Genomic DNA, 20754 nt, shown 5'->3' on the forward strand with positions numbered 1-20754 from the left:
CGCTGTGGTAAGACTTGGTGGGTTAGAAAGACATAAGTCAGGAAGAGACTAACACCCTTAAGCTTTGGGAAGAGCAAGATCCTGTAAAAGCTTGGCCTACAATGATATTCAGTTGAAAAAAATACCTGAAGAATTAAGACTGAGGACATCTAGAGGGAATTAGACTTTTTCCAATGGTTATGAGGGAAAGAAAACTGAAGCAATGCATGATGACCAGGGAATCTCAGAGGGAGACAAAAACTGTACATAATATTTTCAACAGCTTTTCTGCCCAACACAATTACTCTGACCATTAAAAATACATTTTGTTAAAACAGCACCTATCAACTGGGACCCCAGAAAATTCAGCCCTCCCTCCAAGTTGCCCTTTGCATCCTCATGCCCATTTTGCCTTCTTCTAGGACAGAAATCACTTCAAGGGAAACAAGGCCAGGCCAGGATATCCCTGCCAGTGCATATCCTCACAGTGTGCTGTTAGCAGAGATGTGTGAGACTTGGCTTCTAACAAGCAGAAAAGTCTAAAGGCTGCAAAAAGCTGGCACAGCTTAGCCAGAGGAGAGAATGTGGGCTGCTGTGTACACAAGCATAGACACCCACCTGAGCGTTTGCACTCATCAGTCCCAGCCAATTCAGCCTCTGTGTGAAGTTTCACAGCATTGTTTATTTTAGAAAGAGAAGGGCTTCAAGGAGAGCTGCTTTGCAGCGATCCTCTGTGCACAGCACATAAACTTGAACATTAAATATCAGTTTAAATTATTAAGAATAAATTTAAATTTAAAAATAGACTAATGCAAACAAACAAACTTCAGTAAACTTTGAAGCAGAGACAGTTTTAGGAAGAATATTACTATAGCAAATGAAACCCCTTGGACACTCTGAGACAGTGATCTGGTAATTCCAGTTCAGCACCGAGATGCACAAACTACCCAGCAAGCAAAAATTACCATGTCTAGCATATGAAGCTCCATGTTCACATTTTTCTTTTTTTTTTTTCTCCCCTGTCACAACAGAAAAAAAAGCCATCACAGCACAGTAGCTTTTCCCCACAAAGCATCTGAAGTGACAAAATTCACTCAGAAAATAAAAATTAACAAAAGCAGTACAAAGAAGAATCCCGGTCAGCTTGTGACCACCAATAAGCCAAGATGAGTAAGAAAAAGAATAAAAAAATAGTTGACATCTGGCACCACAAACCTTACTTGCTTTCTTTGAAACCAGGGAATGAGAAAATGTCCATTTTGCAGAGATCATTTCAACAAAAGTTTTCTTTCCCTGGACCTGGAAAATCCAGGTATTAGGGCACAGAATTTTTGTTTTATATGTATATAAATACACATGTACATATTCATATAAATATAAAAGCAGAGCATCCTCCCATTTCTCCTTGTAATTTATTGTTATTAAAGCTTGTAACAGAGTTGGCTGAACTCTTCAGAAGTGGGTACTCTCTGCGCACACATGGCATGGGGAGTTTAGCTCTGCTAGAGCAGAACACCCAGGCAGGGACATGAAATGTTGGGTGATGGAGGCAGACTTGGGTGAACAGCCAGGGGAGGGCAGGGAGCAATGACTGGAAATGACCCCTCTGGCTCCAGCCTGGCTCGCTGGCTCTCAGTGAGCAGACTGGGTGACGGTGTGGGAGCACGGCTGCATCCACCCCCTTAGCCCCCCCGCCACCCACTGTCTTCTGCACCAGTCACTGAAGGGGCACTGTCCCCTGCTTTGAGAGGGAGTCACAGTCTGCCCCTCTGCCACCTGTACACTAGTAGTCTTTGGATTATTTTGCCTACTGTCCTGAAAGCCACTCACACCTTTCCCTGCCTTTGTTCAGTTCCCCAGCCCCCTCACCTAATCCTCCCAGACCTGCTTGCTGGCCAGGACCAGACACCTTTCTCTGGCCTGATCCACAGGCTCCTACTCATGCTGCTTTACATGAATGCCTTCCCATAGTCTTGTAAGACCCATTCTTTTCCTCAGAAGACTAAGTTTCTCAGAGGTTTTTTGCTCTCTGAGACTTTTGAGCAAGTCAGAGCTGGTGGCACACTCTCCTTGAGAGGTGCTAGCTTCATTCCAGAGAAGGCAGGGGCAAAGTGCAAAAGATTCCTCAAAAATAGAAGGTATTTCCACCACCACCAGCTCTCTCTACCTGATGTTGTATAGCACTTGTTTCAGATAAGGTATTACTCTGGTGTCTCTGCAGCCTTCTCTCTTCTTGGGGTGAGTGGAGATCAGTAGATGTCTACTGGTGACCAGCCAAGTAACTTCATCATGATGCAAGCTGGAACAGCATTCTAACCCAACTGTGTTCTTTGTAGCAAAAAGTGCTTTTCTTCAGAAACAAAGTGAAAACTGTTCCCATGGAACATCTTACAGACTCAAAAATAGTTTTCCTAAGGTGGAAAGGATGAAGCTTGCCTATTTTATTTGGCTTTATGTCAGTAAAGAAACAGAGCTACTGGCAAAACTGGCACACCTTAGTGAAGTTGTTAAACTCAGGACCCTGGCTGGAATGTAAAAGAAAAGATGTAGCAAATGAGAACTTTGCCTTATGTGGGCTTCTGCTAATTCTGGCAATTTCATGTGCAGGTTGTCCAAAAAAAGTTCTGCTATCCAAATAAAGATGAATTTTTCAAATAATAAACTGTGGGTTTTCAAGGAGGCCTTTTGGGGGTACTGCTACAATCTGGTAGAGGTAAGTCTTTTCATGCCTCGCCGCTGAGCCAGATTGGAGGACAATACAGGCTCCAGCCTTGGTGCCTGAGGTGCTCGGTTTAAAGCAAAGTAAGTGGCTGCCATTGCACCCTGTAAAACAGAGAAAGAGAAAACTTTGAGCTGAAATTCAATTCTTTGATGCTTTTCCCTTCCCCTACTCAGTATCCTAAAAAACTTTCACACATGCACGATTTCCATGAAAGGATACCATTCAGGCTGGCAGACAGATAGAGTATCTCAAATTCAAAATGGTGAAGAGCAGTATTGTGCCACCAGGTTATTACAATGCAGCGTGAAGTTAAAAATACTGAGCAGGTGACAGTCAAGAATACAGTTAATACAGTGCCATATTAAATTTAGCCTCTGCGGCAAATAACCTTCCCAACTTTCACTTTTCAGACTATTTACGCAAATGACAGCTCATTCTGCAAGCAAGGATGAGGGAAGGGTGTAGGAAGTACCTTAACCAGGTGAACATCCTGTCTGCTGAGCTGGTTTTGAGACAGGTACTCCCTGTTCACTATCCATGGATGTCTCAGGACTTGGACTGCTGTGAGGCGCTGATGAGGGTCTACATGAAGCATCTTAGACACAATGTCCTGGGTTGAAAAGGAAGAAAACAGTACAGGGGAGAAAGCAATCAACAGCAGCTCAGGTTTTACTAAGATCTTCCTGTTGACAGCGTCATCATTAGCATGTTCAACGGAGAGAGTGATGCACTTAAAACAAGCTTAATGTTCTGTAAGTGTCAGGCCTTATCTTCAAAATTTTCAAGTGTAATGTTCAATTCTCAGCTAATAATCCAGTCAAAACATAATGTGGAGGGTATTCATCTTACTGAGTAACTGTTAATTACTGGTGACCTTGTAGGAGTGATAAACACCTAGGGAGAGGATGCCCTCTGGAGGCGTCTCCTCGCTGACCTCGAGGCATGCTTACAAGAGAAACTTAGAATAGAAACTCAGCACTCAAGTAACTAAAGTACAATTAGGTTAGTTCTACAACATCTAAACATTTTAATTTCAAAACTGGACAGCTGATAAAAAAAATCCACTGTGAGGCTCATAGGTGCTGGTAGCAAGATTAATATGTTACTAGGATTGCTTGCAGTTTTGTGGTGGAAAGTATCAATGTTCTTCCATTGGATACCAATAGTTGCTAAAATCAAATCTCTTGCAAGAATCTTTAAAGCCTGTCAAAGCTTCTGATTAGTGCTGGGCAACTGGCAGCTTGCAACTTTCCTGTTCATTTACCTGTCTCACAGACTAGTGCACAGCTTCATGCCTAAAGATCTCAGCACCAAAGGAATTTTTTTTCTCCTGAGGTTTTCCTTGCTTTGTGATAGACAGGCAGCCTAAACTGTGAACTGTACAGGAAGTAAAACTGCCTGCTCCTGGGTAACTGAGAGACAAAAAGGTGATTCATGCATAGACTATACATCTGTGGCATTGACAAACCTACACTTCTTTTAGAAGTGCAGTTGAAACAGAAAAAGAGTTCTGTGTATTTAAATTTTGAGAGAAAATCTGAGAAAGCATTCACTGACCTTTGCAGTATCAGACACTGAATCCCAGTTTCCTCCTGTAAGAGCATATTTGCCACTGCCAATTCTGGCCAGAATTTCCTCTGGGGTGTCGTCTGGTCCATTTGCAAAAGGAGTGAATCTATTAAAAAAAAAAAAAAAAAAAGAGAGAGAGAGAGAGAGAACTATGTAGTTTGCAAGTACATGATTTCTAGGTTCAAGTATTAACTGCCTCTTATTACAACAGGAATTTGGTTCCAGAATATACCACTGATACTGCTGTTTCATTTTAATTCAAACTATACAAGCTGGTGGTTCCTCATACTGATCTGTAGAGGAAAAGACAGATTCCATAATTGGTTTTTAAAGTTTGTTCTGTTACAATTTTTTAGGAACTAAATATTCTTTGTAAAAATATTCAGGTTTTTACCTCTTGTTTTAATTCTGCTTTATTGCCAATACCAGTACCTTGGTAACAGCAAGAAAGGACAAACATTATAAAGGAGAAGAAATATGATCTGAAACAGAAAAAAAAAGGAAAAGAAGAAAGAACCCTTTCTAATCTATTTTGCAATGCTTTGTTAACCATTATGTGCAAGTCAATTGGGCAAAAGAAATTACCTGCAATAGGTTACTTCCTTGTCCAGCCAGTCAGAAATTACTTGTAACACGCACCCAGCTTGTGACAAAATCAGTGTCACATGCAGAGGGTACAGTTTTTGTCTTCAGAAAGTGACAAGAGATAAAGTTTTTGCAGCTGACTACTGTCTACCAGGCCCATTTTTACCCTGCAATCTTGAACAGCTGTGTAGGTTTAGAAGAAGTATTTTTGGTTTCTATGTTTTTTCTTCAATCTGTCTTCCCTTCAAACTTGCCAGAGTGATTTTTAGATTGTTAAACAGTTGGTTTGGCCACAGCTTCCTATCCCACCTGGTTTCTGGTAGGAAATTCAATTCCTCATGCTGTACTTTCTCATTTTCAAAAATATTTCAGACTTCATAACAGTTCAGCCCAAAGAAACAGGTAATGTTATCGCAATCTACAGCTATCAGGAGGGATGCAAGTAAGAGTTAAGGACTGGCAAAAACTCTGAGGTCTATCACTAGCTCCATTAACATGATCCCTGGCCTGTGCTCTAGTCCTGGCTGTCTGAGCCCTCTCTGCTCATAGTGATTATAGGAGGAGAAGAAAGTCCTGGATGTAAATACTTGTCAGGTCCTACTAATCTCCTCTGGCGAGGAAGAACAAGACCATTCATAAATGCAGTGGTGGCACCTAAAAAAGCATTCCTCAACTGATTGTGTTACTATTATTTTCTCTGGTAAGTGCAGAAAAAATGAGATACAGGTTTCTGGCACCTGTCAGTAAACTGAATATCCACTAAGTTGTGCTATTTGTATTTATGAATCAAGTTCATTTGGATTTTTTTTTCTTCAGATTCAATAAAGAAGCATTCTGAATATAATCAACAAAACAAATGTAACTGTGGGTAATGTGTTAATTTCATTTTGCTTATTCCACCTGTGTAGCCGTCTAGGGCATCAGCCAAATAGAAACAGGCTCTTGGAGATCCAGCAGACGGAGAAATTTCCCCAGAACATTTTGATGTATTTCAGCTGACCTTGAATGCATCTGTAGTCAAGTATAAAATAGATGAGCTAGAGACCCCTGGCTCCTTCTTTATAATCCACAAGGCAAGAGATGCAAATAACAGAAAGTCAGAGTCCAACTCTTTGTCTTCTGTATGAAACGTAGGAATGAATCCAAGCTTCTTGTCACAGCTGAATGATCAGATGAAAGAGTTTAGAGAGGTCACTGAAAAGCTGCAAGCTGTGCTTAGGTGTGATAAATGTGCACATACCATAGTCGGAGAAATGAAATTCGGAGGCCTGATAACTCTAGATTGGGTTTGCACACTTTGTTTCCCAATCACCCCAGCACATCTTATTCCTATCCTTCACTGCTTATTTCAATCTATGTCTTTCCCTGGATCTTCCTGTTTTAATATTTCACTTTAGCCAACACATTGGTAGGAGTATTTTTGCCACGTTCCTCTCAAAAGTTTCTGCTGCCTGTTGCTATTCTTGCTGATCTCTTAGTTTACTTTCTGAATTATATTTTTCAAATAGGATCTAAAAAGTATGTTTGGGTGGGGGTTTTTTAGCTTTTAGAGGTGCTCAGACACTTCAACAACAATAACAAATGAAGAATAATGACGCTGAAGAGAATACATGTATCAATAAAATGAATTAACACTCTTCCATGGATAAGGTGAACATGATGATGCTCTTTATACTCCTATGCATCTCTCCTAATGGAAAATTTTCCCACTGCTGGAGTGGTGGGTGAACCCTTTAGGAGTCTAGGTCTCAGGGCACATAGGCACTTTCTGTTAAAAACCAGTTTAGCAAGTGTCAAAGATATTTATGCATTCTAGAAAAAACCTATTCTAATTCTAAGTCTTGACATCTATTTTCTTGCTTTTTGCAACTGAACATGCTTCTCAAGGAGGCCAGAATCCCTATCTGTGGCTCCTTTCAGGCTTAATCAGTGCTGCAGTGCTGAGCCCACTGGAGACTGCTGCTCTGGGAGAACCTTGTCACTCACCCTGCCAACATGGTATACAGCAGGATCCCCAAGCTCCAAATGTCACAGGCTGCATCATAACCTTGGCGTTTGAGGACCTGTGGGAAGGAAGGAGAGAGATGAAAAGAGGTTAATCTGCATTCCTGAATTTTTAGCTTCTGATCTACAAAAAGCACTGATTAGTGGTTGTGTCTGCTGATATTCCCAGGGCTTAGCTACATATCTGCCCTGAACAGGTGGCTGCCTTGGGACCAAAATATCCGTGGGTAGTGTCATGGAGCAAGGCAACGCTCAGGCTGAAATGAGCTGGTTAAACTCAGCACATCTTTCCCCTTCACAGTGAGAGAGATGAATGGAGTTTCTTGGAGTTGGGGAGTTTGGGAGCTCCACCAACCATCCAACATGCAGCAAAGTAGAACAGTATTTCACTGTTCTAAAATATTTCATTAAAAAAAAAAGAAAAAAAAAAGCTCATTAATACTTTGGAACATATCCTCCTAACATAAAAGTAACCAACAACACTGTGGATGCATCATAGGGCTAAATGACAGTGGTAAGTATTCCAACTGAGCTCAGTTTGGATTTGATACAGCAAATGGATGCACACTGAAACATATCTAATGCCAGACTAACGAAGATGCATGCTAAAAGGCTTCTCTTATTTCTGTATAAAGAAAAGTGGGCACATTTAGACTGGAATTAAGAGCAGGCTAAAACTTGGTCCCCTTTTCCCATGAGGCAAGCAAGACCCATGGTAGTCAGCAGAGACCTGACCAGTAGGTTCAACACTGATACAGGATGGTAAGGTGCAGCATTAAGGGTAAATCCAGATTTCATTCGTGCTAGTGCACACTAGAAGAAATGCTTGTTTGGGTCAGCGCAGGTCCAAGTAAAAGTGAAGCCACCAACTAAGCTCAGGGACCACCTCCATATCTTCCCACAAAAGCAAACTACCCTCTGTTTATTCAGTTCTGACACACCAGGAGTTTTGCCCTCTTTAGATGGACCAGTAGATAGACCTTTTTGCAAAGCACATGAGAAAGAAATGTACCAAGTCAGCAATTCTTTCTCTGACCTACAGCCCTATTATCCAGGAGTGCTTTAAGTATATGATATCTGTCACAGAAAAGACAAAATTCTGCTAAGGAAAAACAGTTGAGAAAATGTTGCCTTGACAGATTTTATAGATGTGGCAAAGCAATCATCTGCCAGGTATGCTGCTGAGAGAACATTTGCTACCTGGACAAAAAAACAAAAAAACTCCTGCAAGGAAGGAAAAAAGAAAAAAAAAAAAAAAGAAAAAAAAAAAAAAAAAAGAAGAAGAAAAAAAAATAAAAAGAAGCCACAGTTCCTCCTGTTCAACAAAGCTGGTAAAATTGTGCTTCTGCCTCTCTCTCCTGCACATAATACAGAGGCTTTCTGGTTGATTTATTTCTATTTTTTTAGTTCCTTCATTATTCGCCCCCTCTATTAATATGAGTATTTTTGTGAAAACCTTCTTTGCTATTTGACAAACTCTGTAGCTTCTTGCTTCCCCTGTGAGACTGAATACCCAACATTCATCTTTTGTTTGGGTCGTTCTCATTGTGTTTTGAACAGTATCAATTTCACTCCTTCTCTGTTTTCCTCCAATAACAGAGGACAATCAAGTCCAAGGTAAGTGACAGAAAAATGGGGCAGTGATGATACTTAGTGGAGCGGGTTAATAAGCAAGTGGTTACACAACCCCAAAATGATCAGGTCACTTCCAGAACTTAGAGTGATCTGAAATAGAGGCAGAAACTGGTTCTTAGTGCCACACCGTAGCAGGACATTGTGGGGATAATAGATATCCTGGAGATAATGATACCCTGGGTGCATCCAATTCTGAGAATGGCTCAGCTATTTGTCCAACCCCATTTTATTTCTGCAGGCTTTGTCTTCCTGGGTTAACAGTGTTACAAACAGAGGTTTTTTTCTCAGCTGTAACAAGCAGGGATGCAAATGGATACAAAAGCAAATAAAAAACCTCATAATTTTAAATCACAAAGCAGTAGTTCTTCACGAATTCTGTAGGAAAACTGCAGAATAAGCATTTTTACTTTATCCAGAAGCACGCTACTGCATCAGCAGTACAACAGCCTGGCTCTTTCCTCCTCGCATGCAGCACGATGCGCACTAGGTGGCAGCGTGCCTCTTTCAGATAGCCTTCATCTTTGCTCTTGCTATCACCTAAACCCCAAATGAACTGTTTCCAAAACAAAGGGAGATCCAAGTGGGCAAACATGTCCTCCTTCTTCGTCACCGCCCTCTTTGTCACCAGCTCAGCTGATTTTCTGCCTCCTTAATTAGTTTCATGAGCATGTGGCAGACGTTGCAGTCGGACTCAGACAGGAAACGTGAAAGTCAAATCTGGGCTGGAGGGCAGCATTATATCACAGGTAAAACATAAAACCACTTAAGGCTTTATGTAAGCTCTCTGCCAGTAATGTTTCAATTAATCTCCAATGTCTCCTGCATTAGCAGGACCTGTCTTACTCATCACAAATGCCTGGGAGTGTGATTTCTGCTTTCAGTTCAAATCATAAGAGTCTGATCTGAAACTGGCAATGTTTGTGATTACAGACACTATACAGAACAGCACATCATGAAAAATAGCTACACCTATTTTAAGCATTTTCTACCTTGGAGGAAATCTGACTGCTTCAAATCTTGCAAATATTATTATTTTTGTGGTTTAGAAATTGAATGGCTGTGGTGCCACGCAAGTTTTTCAATCTACTTTGATAAATTTTAAACAGCTCATTCCCATTTCTAAAATGAAAGCCTAACTGAACTGCAATAAAAACCCCAAAAATCCCAAACCAATCTATCTTGGCATTGGAAGGGTTGGGTTTTTTTTTTGCTTAAGAAAAATCTGTTTTGAATTTATACTGCCCTGGCACTGGTCTCCATACAACAAAGTCTCCTTCTGATGCGGGAAGGCTGTGTTTCCTGTAACTTTTGGTATCATGAAAGGATCTTGTACAGAAAAATCATCCTAATTTTCCCCTCCCAGTCACAGACAAACACTGCATGGGACAAAGAGAAGACTTAGGGAGAAAAATAGATTGCTAGATGATACCAACTGAGACACAATGGTGTTTGATAGTAGAGAACAGATGAAGTATTGAAAGACGGGTTTTTTTTTTTCTTTTAAGGACCAAAACAAGCAAAGGAAGACACACATCTGAAGTAGTGTATTGCAAGTAATAAAATTTTTCATTTTCATCACTCCAAGAAATGGGTAATTACCCAAGAAATTAGTTTCTTGCTCCTTCATTGTGAGGAAGCAGATATGAACATCTCATGGGTGAAATACAGTAAAGAGCCCAAGCCGTGGGACAGCTGTATGACCCAAGGCGACTCCCGTAGGGCTGCATGAAAGGAGCAGCACTTGCCAGTGATGCAGAGCCACCTCTCCCTGTGCTTGGAACGAGCTGTCTGGTCTTCCTCCAGTTTCCTGTCTGCCAAAATGAGAAAGCATTTCCTACATCCCCCAGAACAGGGGGGGACTGGTACTAGGAGAGCCTAAGAGGAGAGATGTTTCTTTAGCTCAGTGAAGCCAACAATAAAGCTCTCACTGATTTCAGCATAGTAAGGATTTTGTACAAGGATTTTTCTTTTCAGTTTTATCACAGAATCATGGAATGGTTAAGAGTGGAAGGGTCATATAGTTCAACCTCCCTACTCAAGCAGGGTACCCTAGAACAGTCAGGGTTGTGTCCAGATGGCTTTTGGGTATCTCCAGAGAAGGAGACTCCACAACACCTCTGGGCAAGGTTTCCCTCTTAAGCCTTAATTCTCTTCTGATGCAGTGCACTAGAGGGGAAGCAGTTTGATCAGAAGCAACTAGAGAAAAAAAAGTATTTATCCCAGTAATGAGCCAAAGCACTGGGTGCAGCAGTCCAAGACAGACACCAGCTTCTGCCATGAGAAAAACAACTGCTGTGACAGGACTAGGAACAGGAAAGTTATGGTAATAGAGGCTGTGCAAGTGCCAGTAGCCTGATTTCTGCCTTGCTCCTCTTGTAAAGGCAGCAAGGGAGGAAGGACTGCTTCTTAGGACACACTTACTACTGCAGGCTTTGAAATGTGATCCTACCTCAGGAGCGACAAAGTTGGCAGTGTAGCAGGGAGTCATGAGCAGCCCGTTCTCCGCTCTGAGTTGCTTGGCAAACCCAAAGTCACAGATTCTGATAGAGTCTGGGTTTCCTGACTCATCCATGTAGAGGATATTACTTGGCTTGAGATCTCGGTGCACCACCTTAAGAAAGAACAGTGAGAAAACAAGTGAGAAGAGGTCAGGGAGCACTGGGGCTTGGCTGCCATTTCTGGTCTGCTGGTTGAGGTAGCTCAAGAGCTCATGCTGAAAATATTTAAGTTTTGGAAAAAAAGTTACTTAAAAGCCTTGGACAAATGAAGGGAAAAAAAAATAAAGTCTGTTAAAATGAGAAACAAAATGTTTGACAGCCTTTGTGGGTGTATTAAGATGGAGGCTGCTGCTCTAAGAGAAGACAACTTCCTGAGGGTGGTCAGAGGGGGCTGTTGTACAAACATCTTGGCGGCAGAGTCTCCTGGAGCTTGACGGCTCTGAATACTCAGCTGAAAGGTGAAAAATAAATCACATCAGTGGAGGAAAGTGTGTAAGGGTCTTCTTGTGACTGTCCATGGGAGTGGCTCAGACCTGAAAGGAGGGATTAATTTCTTTCCTAATTTCAAAATGTATTCACACAATTTCATGTGACTGTGTGTTTTACCAGACATGCTGAATTTCAGTGGCAGGAAAAGTGTCTTTATTTGTTATAGCAAGACTGAAAAATTACCATGAAAGCAAAGAAGCCTAAACACAAAATGCACTTTGTTTTAACCATGAAGCAGGAAAAGCAGTAAATATTTGACTAGTTATCCAAACTGCTTGTCCCTGAAATCCAGAAAAGGAGAGATTTTCAAACTATTATATATAAGGAGCTTAGACTTTAGAAGTCAGAATTTAACACCATGTCAGAAGTCTTTCCCATCAGCTGCTGAAACTGCCACTTGATTTGGAGAGCTGAGCATTTGATTTTCTACCTATCTGCTGATTCAGCTACCCTATTTGAATTGTTGCTAAAAGTTCAGGTCCTGCAATAATGATTGTGATAAAACGTAAACAACTAATATCTCAAGAAGGTACATGAACTTGAATATCACTGCAGTGTGGGAAAGAAAATACTACTTTGACAGGCTTCAGTTCAGTGGAAAATGGATAAAAAGCCGATGGATAAAATGGATAAAAAACCCGATTTCACAAACCAAATGTAGTTTGGAGGTAGTTTTTGTTTGGGGGGGGGGAACATATTTACATTTCAGAGAAGCAAGATCACAACAATTTGCTATTTTGAGAAGCTGAATTTTAAGAAGGTTGATGCAGCTAAGCCAAAAATGCAACGCTTACGCCCTGAGAGTGTAGGTAGTCCACAGTCCTGGTGATGGTGCACAGCACAGCGCTGGCCTCCCGCTCCGAGAAACACTTCTGCCGAAGGATGCGGTCCAGCAACTCGCCTCCCCGCATCAGCTCCATCACCAGGTACACAAATTTCCCATCGTCATAGACCTGCAACAGTAACACAACAAACATGTCTTGGACCCATCAACTTAGTAAGGGTTGGTCCTTTAATCGCAGTGTTGGCTTGCTTGGATGTGAAGTTGCAAACAAGCAAATTTGTTGTCAGCAAATGTGTGGGAAATGGGCTTTTTACACTCAACAACTAAAAAGAAAACTTTATAAAATTATTTAAATCATCACTTTTTTCCTAGTGTCTGTGGCAGCTTGCTGATTTGTCCACACAGAAATGTAGCTTTCTGGTTTTCTATCATGTCAACAGAGCAGGCTCAGCTGTTAAAAAACAGCACCACTCCACACAGCCTCAAATGTCTGCTGGCTCTCACCCAAGCATTCTTCTCAGTAGTGTTATCTCTTTCCACTTGCACAGGGTAACATTTGCCATTTCAAATATCAATATTTCCTTTTGACTCATGATCAGCTAAAAAGCTGTTGGCCAAAATTTACATCTGATGATATTATATAGTTTATATTTGCAATTCTGGTGAATATATTGTTTATATCAGCTGCAAGACATATTTATATCCAATGTCAGTGGCAGTTGGTAAAAGACATTTTATCATTTAAACTGGAGGACAACCATTTTCATGTCATCATCCTTTATCTGGACTGGCAGTATTATAGTCATCAATATTATATGTTTTTGGAAAGGAATATAAAATCTCATTTTGCACAGATTTTGAGATACTGTTTAACACTTAGGAATTTGGTGAGACTTTCCTGAGGGCATGTGATTTGGAGATTCTTATTCACTTCTCTAAGGTCTAAACCATAATGTACTGACCACTGACACAAGCAGGCTTTTGTTCTGTAAACTCTGAATCTGACATGGCATGGACAATCTTAGGTGTGACTTCAGGCAGCTAAAGGAAAACACCTCTAACTAAAGGCTATTATTTCATTTAAGCATAGTGAAGGATTATTTATCATACAAAATGCTGAAGAAGAATACCTTAATGACTTCTCAGGCTTCTGGAGTAGAAGGCAAATAGTCCCTGGCAGTAAAAAACTAAATAGTGCTGCAAACCCAAACCCATTTTTTCATTCTCTAGCACTGTGCCCCTTTGGTTTTATTTATGGTTTGTCAGACAATAACTGGAGAATGCATAACCTGAGCAGCTATCCAGTAATTTGTTAAGTCATGTTTTTCTCCTTGATTTCAAGGAGTCTGGTTTTAGCTCGGATCTTCAACTGAAGAATTTTCCAGACATGGACTAATAAGTGAGCCTGACTATAAAGTGAAAATCATTTAATGCTGAAGTGCTCAAAGAGTACTCACATCTTTAAGAGTAATGATGTTTGGATGCTGTCCATATCGCAAGAGTATCTCAATTTCTTCAGAGGGGTCTCTCTTGCTCTTATCAATTATCTGGAATAAATGAAGGACAGTGTAGACAAATACGAGTTAGCAGCACTAAGCACAAATCAACGAATTCCTACAGTTTAAACAAATTACTATTCAAAATTCTTCTATTAATCATTATTCCAGGAGAGGACAGCTCAAACCATGTGCAAATGAGAGCCATGCTGACTGTCTGCCAAAGCCAGATGGAGAAATAATTAGTTTAGATTCGGGAGGCGTAGGCCCTCTTTTTGATGCCTACAGTTCTGTTTACCCATAAATAATGGCAGTTACAAGAAGTGTCATTTAGAAATCAAACAACATTGAGTTTTAAAATAATCATAGTTTTAAAATGACCTCTTTGACATTAAAAATTGGTAGAATCATAATATTGGCATATGCTTGTATATATGTTGATAAATTAATAGAAATTAATTGTCATATGTATTTGTCAGAAATGAAAATGTATAGACATTTATTGTCATGGGAGATTTGAATTGAAACTACTGGTAATCACTTGGCTCTTTGGGCCAAGCTGTTGTAGTGAACAACAGAGTGACCAGACATTGTATTTGGCCACGTAACCAAACCCCCTCTACCCATTCCTAAACTGGAAAAAAAATCTGCTTCACAGATCACTTTTAAGTAGTCAATGTCTTTTGCCTTATTAGAAAATAAGACATGCAAACTTCTTAGTTTTGTAGCAGGTCTTAGAAAAACATGACACATGCTGCTTAGAGAGCATCACTGCATGGAAAGACAGCTGTCGGGAGAGCACTGACTTCTCCTCAGTGATTCTGGTACCCATATTTGGCATGTCAGGCAAAGAGCTTTAGTCATTTGTCCAGCTGAGAGCACTAATTAATGTTTCTCACTTTGCAGATTTAAATGACGAATATGGAACAAAAAATAATCTTAAAGGAGATCTCTGAATTTTGGAATCTCAAAAGTAACTGCACAGGAAATGGTGAAAGACTCGTTCTACTAGTAACTCATAAGGAGTACACTATTTCAGCTCTATTTCTTATTGCTAGAAAACAACAGCAGTACTTTTGAATAACAGGTTTACCAAAGTGAAATGGGTGGCATTTTCAGAAAATCATTTCCATTACTGCCTTGGATTTCAAGGCTTCCAAACTTAAATGGGGTTAGTTCTCTCCAAGAACTAGGCACAGAGCACAGATTTTAAATGATGGCGTTAGCAGGGGAAAAACACAGCTTTTTAAAAACCTCTTTTGCTAATGAGGATAAATGTCTGCCTGCTTTTTTATAGAATGCATGCATTTTTCCTAATTTAATTATGGTGATACAAATTCAAGTACATGAGTAGAACGTTATGCATGAGCCATAATAATGCATAACTGAATATAAATCAGAGGTATCACAGTCATCATGACTGGCATGTATGTGCAGTGACAATGATGGTCAGTAGTTGTCCATGGCTCAGGTATGCCTCTGAATCTGTACCAGCGATTTGATTCTGAATTAACAGAAGTTTGACAAATGAAAGTGCAACAGGAAGCTGATGCAGGTAAATGGTTGTTGTCCACATTTGAATTAATAAAGAAAAACCTCAAGAACAGGTGAATAAAAGAAAAAATTCCGCTGTTGTTCTCCCAGTTTAGTTGAGACATTATCAAGAAGCCAACGAAGTCCTGATCAACTGACTCCACGAGTACAACCACAGTGACTGAATGTGTCCCATTCCCCCTAGCAAACGTAGCACACAAAAAGACCCTCATGGCCACTTCCTTGGTTACACTGATAAACTTCTTGTGAAGGTCCTGGACTAACTCACATTTGGCCCTGTTAGCATCTGCCTGCCTTGTACAAACCAGTAGAACCGCCTGTGGCAAGTACTACCACCAGTGTGAAGTACCACAATCACTATGCTGCTGTAGAAAGCTATATATTTCAGATTCCTTCTCTGTTGCAGCTCCCTGTGAAAGGAAATATTCAGAGCTGTGGAAAATTTTAACTGACTATTAATAATGCAGGACTATAAATGCATATATATGGCCTAAAAAAAAAAAAAATCCAAACCAAAAATAGTCACCGCTGTTGACAAAACTAAAACCAGCAGAACCCGAAGCACTCTGCTACTGATATAGTAGTAACAGCAGCAGATGACATTTAATGCTTCTAATTCACAATATGCTATGTAAATACAAATTGCAAGACAAAACCACTAAATATGCATGCTTTTTGTTTTTATGTGTGTGCAACCTGTGATACACTGATTACATGGACAAGCTGCCCCTAACTGCACTACAAATCACTGTCAGAGCTGTGAAGGGATCTGCAAAATTCCTCTCAGTCCCTGGGCAGTCTGACAGGACAGACCAGAACCATTTTTCTCCTCCCCAGCAAGAGACTGTCACCCTAACAGTCTTTAGGTGCCTCTCTTCAGTGTGCCTGTGACTTACACTTGGCCCATGACTGCTAAAGCAGCAGAGGAGATGTCTGCTGCAACTTCAGCAGAAATCTCTCTGCAGTTCAGACTGGCTGCAGTATGCACAGTTTATTTATTTGTATGTTGCAATGGCCACAGCAGTCCCCCAAATATGCCCCATATCTCCACTGTGATGCTCAGTCCTCCTGATCTTCCTTTTCACAAAGTCATACAATCATTTAGGTTGGAAAAGATCTCTTGAGACCATCAAGTCCAACAATTAACCCAGCATTGCTAAGTCCACCACTAAACGAAAGTGCCTTATCTACACATCTCTTAAATGCCTCCAGGGATGGTGACTTCACAATTTCTTTGGGCAGCCAGTGCAGGGATTTACAAAATTTTCAGAGAGATTTTTCGTGTGTTGCTAAATCCACCCAGAATTTCCTGTGGTAAAAAACAGCATTTGCCACCCCAGTCCCTGTTTCCTCTGAGAAACTGTATTTTGGATGAATACGACTCTTCTCTGTTCCTCTGTGGGAGCGCCCATGAACCTCCTGTAGCTCTTCCTGTGCAAGAAATGATGTCTTTTCTTTTAGAAAGTCATTCTCATTTGAATTCAACTAAAATGTACATATAAACACTCTCTATTACAGAATTAGGGGACGATCTCAGCTACTAGTCCTGAGAATTTGAGTAATATGTAGTGATGCTACTTTTCTATTTCTCTCTTTAGATGTGTGGTGAAGAAGACCAACTCAAAAAGCCGCCATAATGTGTAAGTAACTTAACTGAAAATGTAACATGAGCTCTACTGTACCTTCACCCAGAAGAGCGATGGAGGGTCATCCATTGCCCTTCAGAAGAGAAAGAAACTGAGTCATAAAGCAAACAGACTTTTTTCTGTGCATTGGATACCCAGGGATTGTTCAGAAACTCGTCTGTGCCAGTGTATGAAAGAATTTCAGAGTAAAATGGGCTCAGCAGACTCAATAGTGTCCTTTGCTCTGAGAGAGGATTTGTTTGTTCTTTAACTATCACATCCTTTGTGTGACTAACCGACTAACTGAAAGGAAAAGGTGCATTTTCTTTTCTCAGCGGGATTTAGGGTAATAACCTCATGATATTTTAAAATGAGTCAAGATTCTTTAAAGAACAATAGTGAACACTTTCTCTATTTAAGGAAGAAAGGAGCAGGACAGAGTATTTTCAAAATCCCAGTTAATTCATCTGTCCAGTTTTTACAAGTCCTTCTACAAGTCTTCTGCATGGAAAAAAAAATCTCATTCTCCTTTACTAATGGGTTTTCAAATAGCCTTGCCAGAGCAGACTGATGAGTATAAAAGAGAGTATCAACAAAATTCTGTGTGGGTAAAGCCTTGCTGAAATTGGCACAGCAACTAAATAGACAGTATATTATTGCTTTTTTGTGAAGGTATTTGCATATTTCCAACTCTGTAGATAAATCTCTTCTTCTGGACCTAGATATGCCATTAGCAGATGCTGGAGCCTTCAGCGGTTTGATATCACTCACCAGCTGGGACTTACAGCCTTTACAGCCCTGCCAAAGAAATGGCACATGTGAGCACTCCTTAATCTACTTCCAGTCAACCAGCCCTGCTAATACAAATTGCCTTTTCCAACACTGAAATTAACCTGAATGACTGTGCATGAGAGAAATGGAGAATGGCTGTGTTTTTCACATGGACTTCTCCATCAGTGCAGTTGTGAGATTGGAATAAGTCAAGAGGTTGGAGGAGACAGTTTAACTGCCTTTGCTGTGTGAGAATTGAACAGCCTAAAAGAAAAGATGAGAGAGAAGCAAGAGTGAGAAAAAGGACAGAAAAGGAACATGAGATGCACTGATGGGAAGAGCAGTGATATATGAGCCTGAGGAGAAAGGATGGGGCTCTGGCCAGGCTATGCTCAAGCTAGCAGCAACGAAACTGCTCTGTTGGGCCTTTCTGTGCTGGGGAGAAAGGGCCTTGTGCATCTTTAATTACCAAACAAGACTGTATTAAAACATTTTCTTGACTCTGACTTGATTTTTCTCTTTAAGTGGAATAGGGTTCAAAAGATGTCTGATCATGTCAGCTGAAATGGGTGATGGTAGCCACCTCCCTTCCTAGGGAAGGTGAATGCACCTAACACTGTCACAGCAGTTTAACCCTTAACACCATGTGGTGTGTGCCATGAACATGGACTGCAGCAAAGCTTCTCCATTTTATTTTATAGATTTATTCCACAACAAAACCCACAAACGTGGGGAAGCACTGAAAGGTATACCTTGTCTTCAACTTCCCCAGGTGACCTTTCCTGGCAGTTGAAACTGAAGTACCAGAGTGTGAACTGGGGCAGCTGAGTTACTGGTACAGTCCCAATCTGCTGCTCCAGCTGCAGCAACACGAAGTCCAGCAGAAGGTAGGACAGACACCTGGGCATTGCCATACTTTGTACAGCCACACCTGAGGCTGCCAGTGTATTTAGGCAGTGAGATGATGTAAAGCTCCTTTTTACTAGCACTAGGGAACTTTGAATGGCTTTGTGAAAAAAGCATGGAGGAGGAATAGAGTTTTATATGCTTTTAAAAGCTGCTTTATTTTCTGTTAAATACAGTTTTTTCTATAGTCTCTTTGGAGAGTAAGCATGGGCTAAAATCCTTTAAGAACAGATTTATTACACAGTGTGATGTGATAGTCTCTGTAAAAATCCTTTCCTTTTCTGGGAAGGGAGGCATGAGCAAAAAGAGAATTAATTTTTGCGTCCCTTTGCACATTATATCTACGTTGTGAGGTATTTGAAAATTCAGGGCACCACTAGTGGAACTGACTATAGGTGGAATTTGCTTCTCTTGAAAAAAGGAGGTGTGACAGCACACAGAGATTTTAACCTGACAGTTTCATCTACAATACTAATTCCAATGAAAGTGTCACAGGGAGAGAGTTCTGTGCTGCTGGAAACTGTACAGGTTTCCATTTCAGTAATATTTCCTTCTAAAAATAAGCTCTATTCATGCCAAGCATCTGTTTTAATTTGGTTCCTTTTTTGATGTCAAATAACTCAAGTTGGATGAAAATCACTGCAGAAAGGCTAATATTATTTAAAAGAACATGGTATAATTTTACATTTAAGAGATCTCCAAGGAGAACTTTTCCTAGCCTAATAGTTTCTGAGGGACTATTTGCTGTGCTATTAGTTTTGATTAGCTTCAGAAATTCATTCCCTCCATCCATGCTTAAATCTTTCAGGAAAATAGTGAAAAAGGACTATTAGAAGAAACAGGCCCAATTAGTAATACTTTTCTGAAATAAGGACTGCCCATCTGATCAAGCTGTGCAGGAGAGACATTAAACATTTCTGCACACAGAGCATGCCCGCTTGCTGACACTGTTTGCTGACTTAGCACTCCTAAGCTGTCAGCTGGAACTGTTAATTAACTGCTCTTGTTAATTAGCACTTCTACAGTAGCACACATTTTCTAGGCAGAGCAGAAAGATTAACAAATTTATTTCTACAGCACCCGTGAAACAGAAAAGCTCATTTTAGGGAGAAGTCTTCAGTTTTGAAAGCAGAACAGTTTGGTGGGAAAGGCTCTGCTCAGCACACGTCCTTGGATCAGACTGGTGAGTTTTCAGTCCGTAAAATACTGAAATGCTGCTCTCACCTTCTACAAAAAGCTTCAGGAATGGAAACCAGTGTATCATATTCAGAACTTATGAAGGGGAAAAAATTATTACATCAGTATGGAAGACAAATACAAGAAACATAGTTTGAATGGGCCCAAAAGAGAAACAGAGGCACAAAGGACCAAAATCTGTCCAAAATACTATAGGTATTTGGCAAGCAAGTTAGTGAAGAGAAACATGATATTATTAAGCTGTAGAAAAACTGCTGCCTGATCCTATGTCTCAGAAAAGATCTAGTTATCAGAGAGAAATACCATATTCTCACATTCTTCAGAAGTTCAGCCATGCCAAGGGAAGAGACTCTGAGAGCTTTGTGACGAAATGGGAAGGAGGCTGCAGGAATCCTTAAACCAGAGATGTACAACCACAACACATTTAAGATTTGCTTCGAAGATGAGATTAAGAGGTGGCCTGCACCCATTACTGTATTTCTACCTGCCCTCTCTGATTATTTCATTAAGAATTTAAGCAATGCTTTGACCCCATTTACCCCAAAAGTCAGCAATAGTTCTTGCTGCTAGAAAAAAAGCTGCCTAAAAATGTAGAAATGCTCAAGCCACTCCTGCCTCTCTGCCCTGCCTTCTCCCTCGTCCCTCCAGCAGAGCCCAGCACTCTGTACTGGCCTTTCTGAAGCTGTAGCTGCAGGGCTCTGCCTATTCAAGCAGTGTCTCCTTGGAGAACTGACTTACTTCTATGGGGAGGCTATCTGGCAGAAAGCATAGAGTCACAGAATATGCTGTGCTGGAAGGGACCCATCAGGATCATTGAGTCCAACTCCTAAATGAACATATGCAAAACAGGTGAAAAGTGAGACCCACTGAAGTTTTTGCAGGTATTCTGGAAACCCCAAATCTTGAAAAATGAGGATACCATACAAAATATGCTATGTTG

The 20754-nt window shown here is 40.6% G+C and overlaps 1 protein-coding gene across 2 annotated transcripts in view; it reads right to left on the minus strand.

Annotated features, from left to right (window-relative positions):
• Positions 1-453: 453 nt before the first annotated feature.
• The window catches only part of RPS6KA2 (ribosomal protein S6 kinase A2), a 280998-nt gene continuing 260697 nt past the window's right edge, over positions 454-20754 (minus strand). For both annotated transcript variants that reach the window (XM_066178673.1, XM_066178672.1), the window contains 7 exons: positions 13723-13812; positions 12276-12434; positions 10944-11105; positions 6842-6918; positions 4259-4376; positions 3174-3311; positions 454-2802 (listed from right to left, as the gene is read on the minus strand). In XM_066178673.1, the coding sequence (XP_066034770.1) occupies positions 2677-2802; positions 3174-3311; positions 4259-4376; positions 6842-6918; positions 10944-11105; positions 12276-12434; positions 13723-13812 (870 nt within the window). In that variant the 3' untranslated portion in view covers positions 454-2676. The remainder of the gene's footprint in view (positions 2803-3173; positions 3312-4258; positions 4377-6841; positions 6919-10943; positions 11106-12275; positions 12435-13722; positions 13813-20754) is intronic.

The sequence above is a fragment of the Chamaea fasciata genome, unplaced genomic scaffold (assembly GCF_029207755.1).
Source record: "Chamaea fasciata isolate MVZ Bird 193981 ecotype frontalis unplaced genomic scaffold, bChaFas1.0.hap1 SCAF_3, whole genome shotgun sequence".
Taxonomy (NCBI): domain Eukaryota; kingdom Metazoa; phylum Chordata; class Aves; order Passeriformes; family Sylviidae; genus Chamaea; species Chamaea fasciata.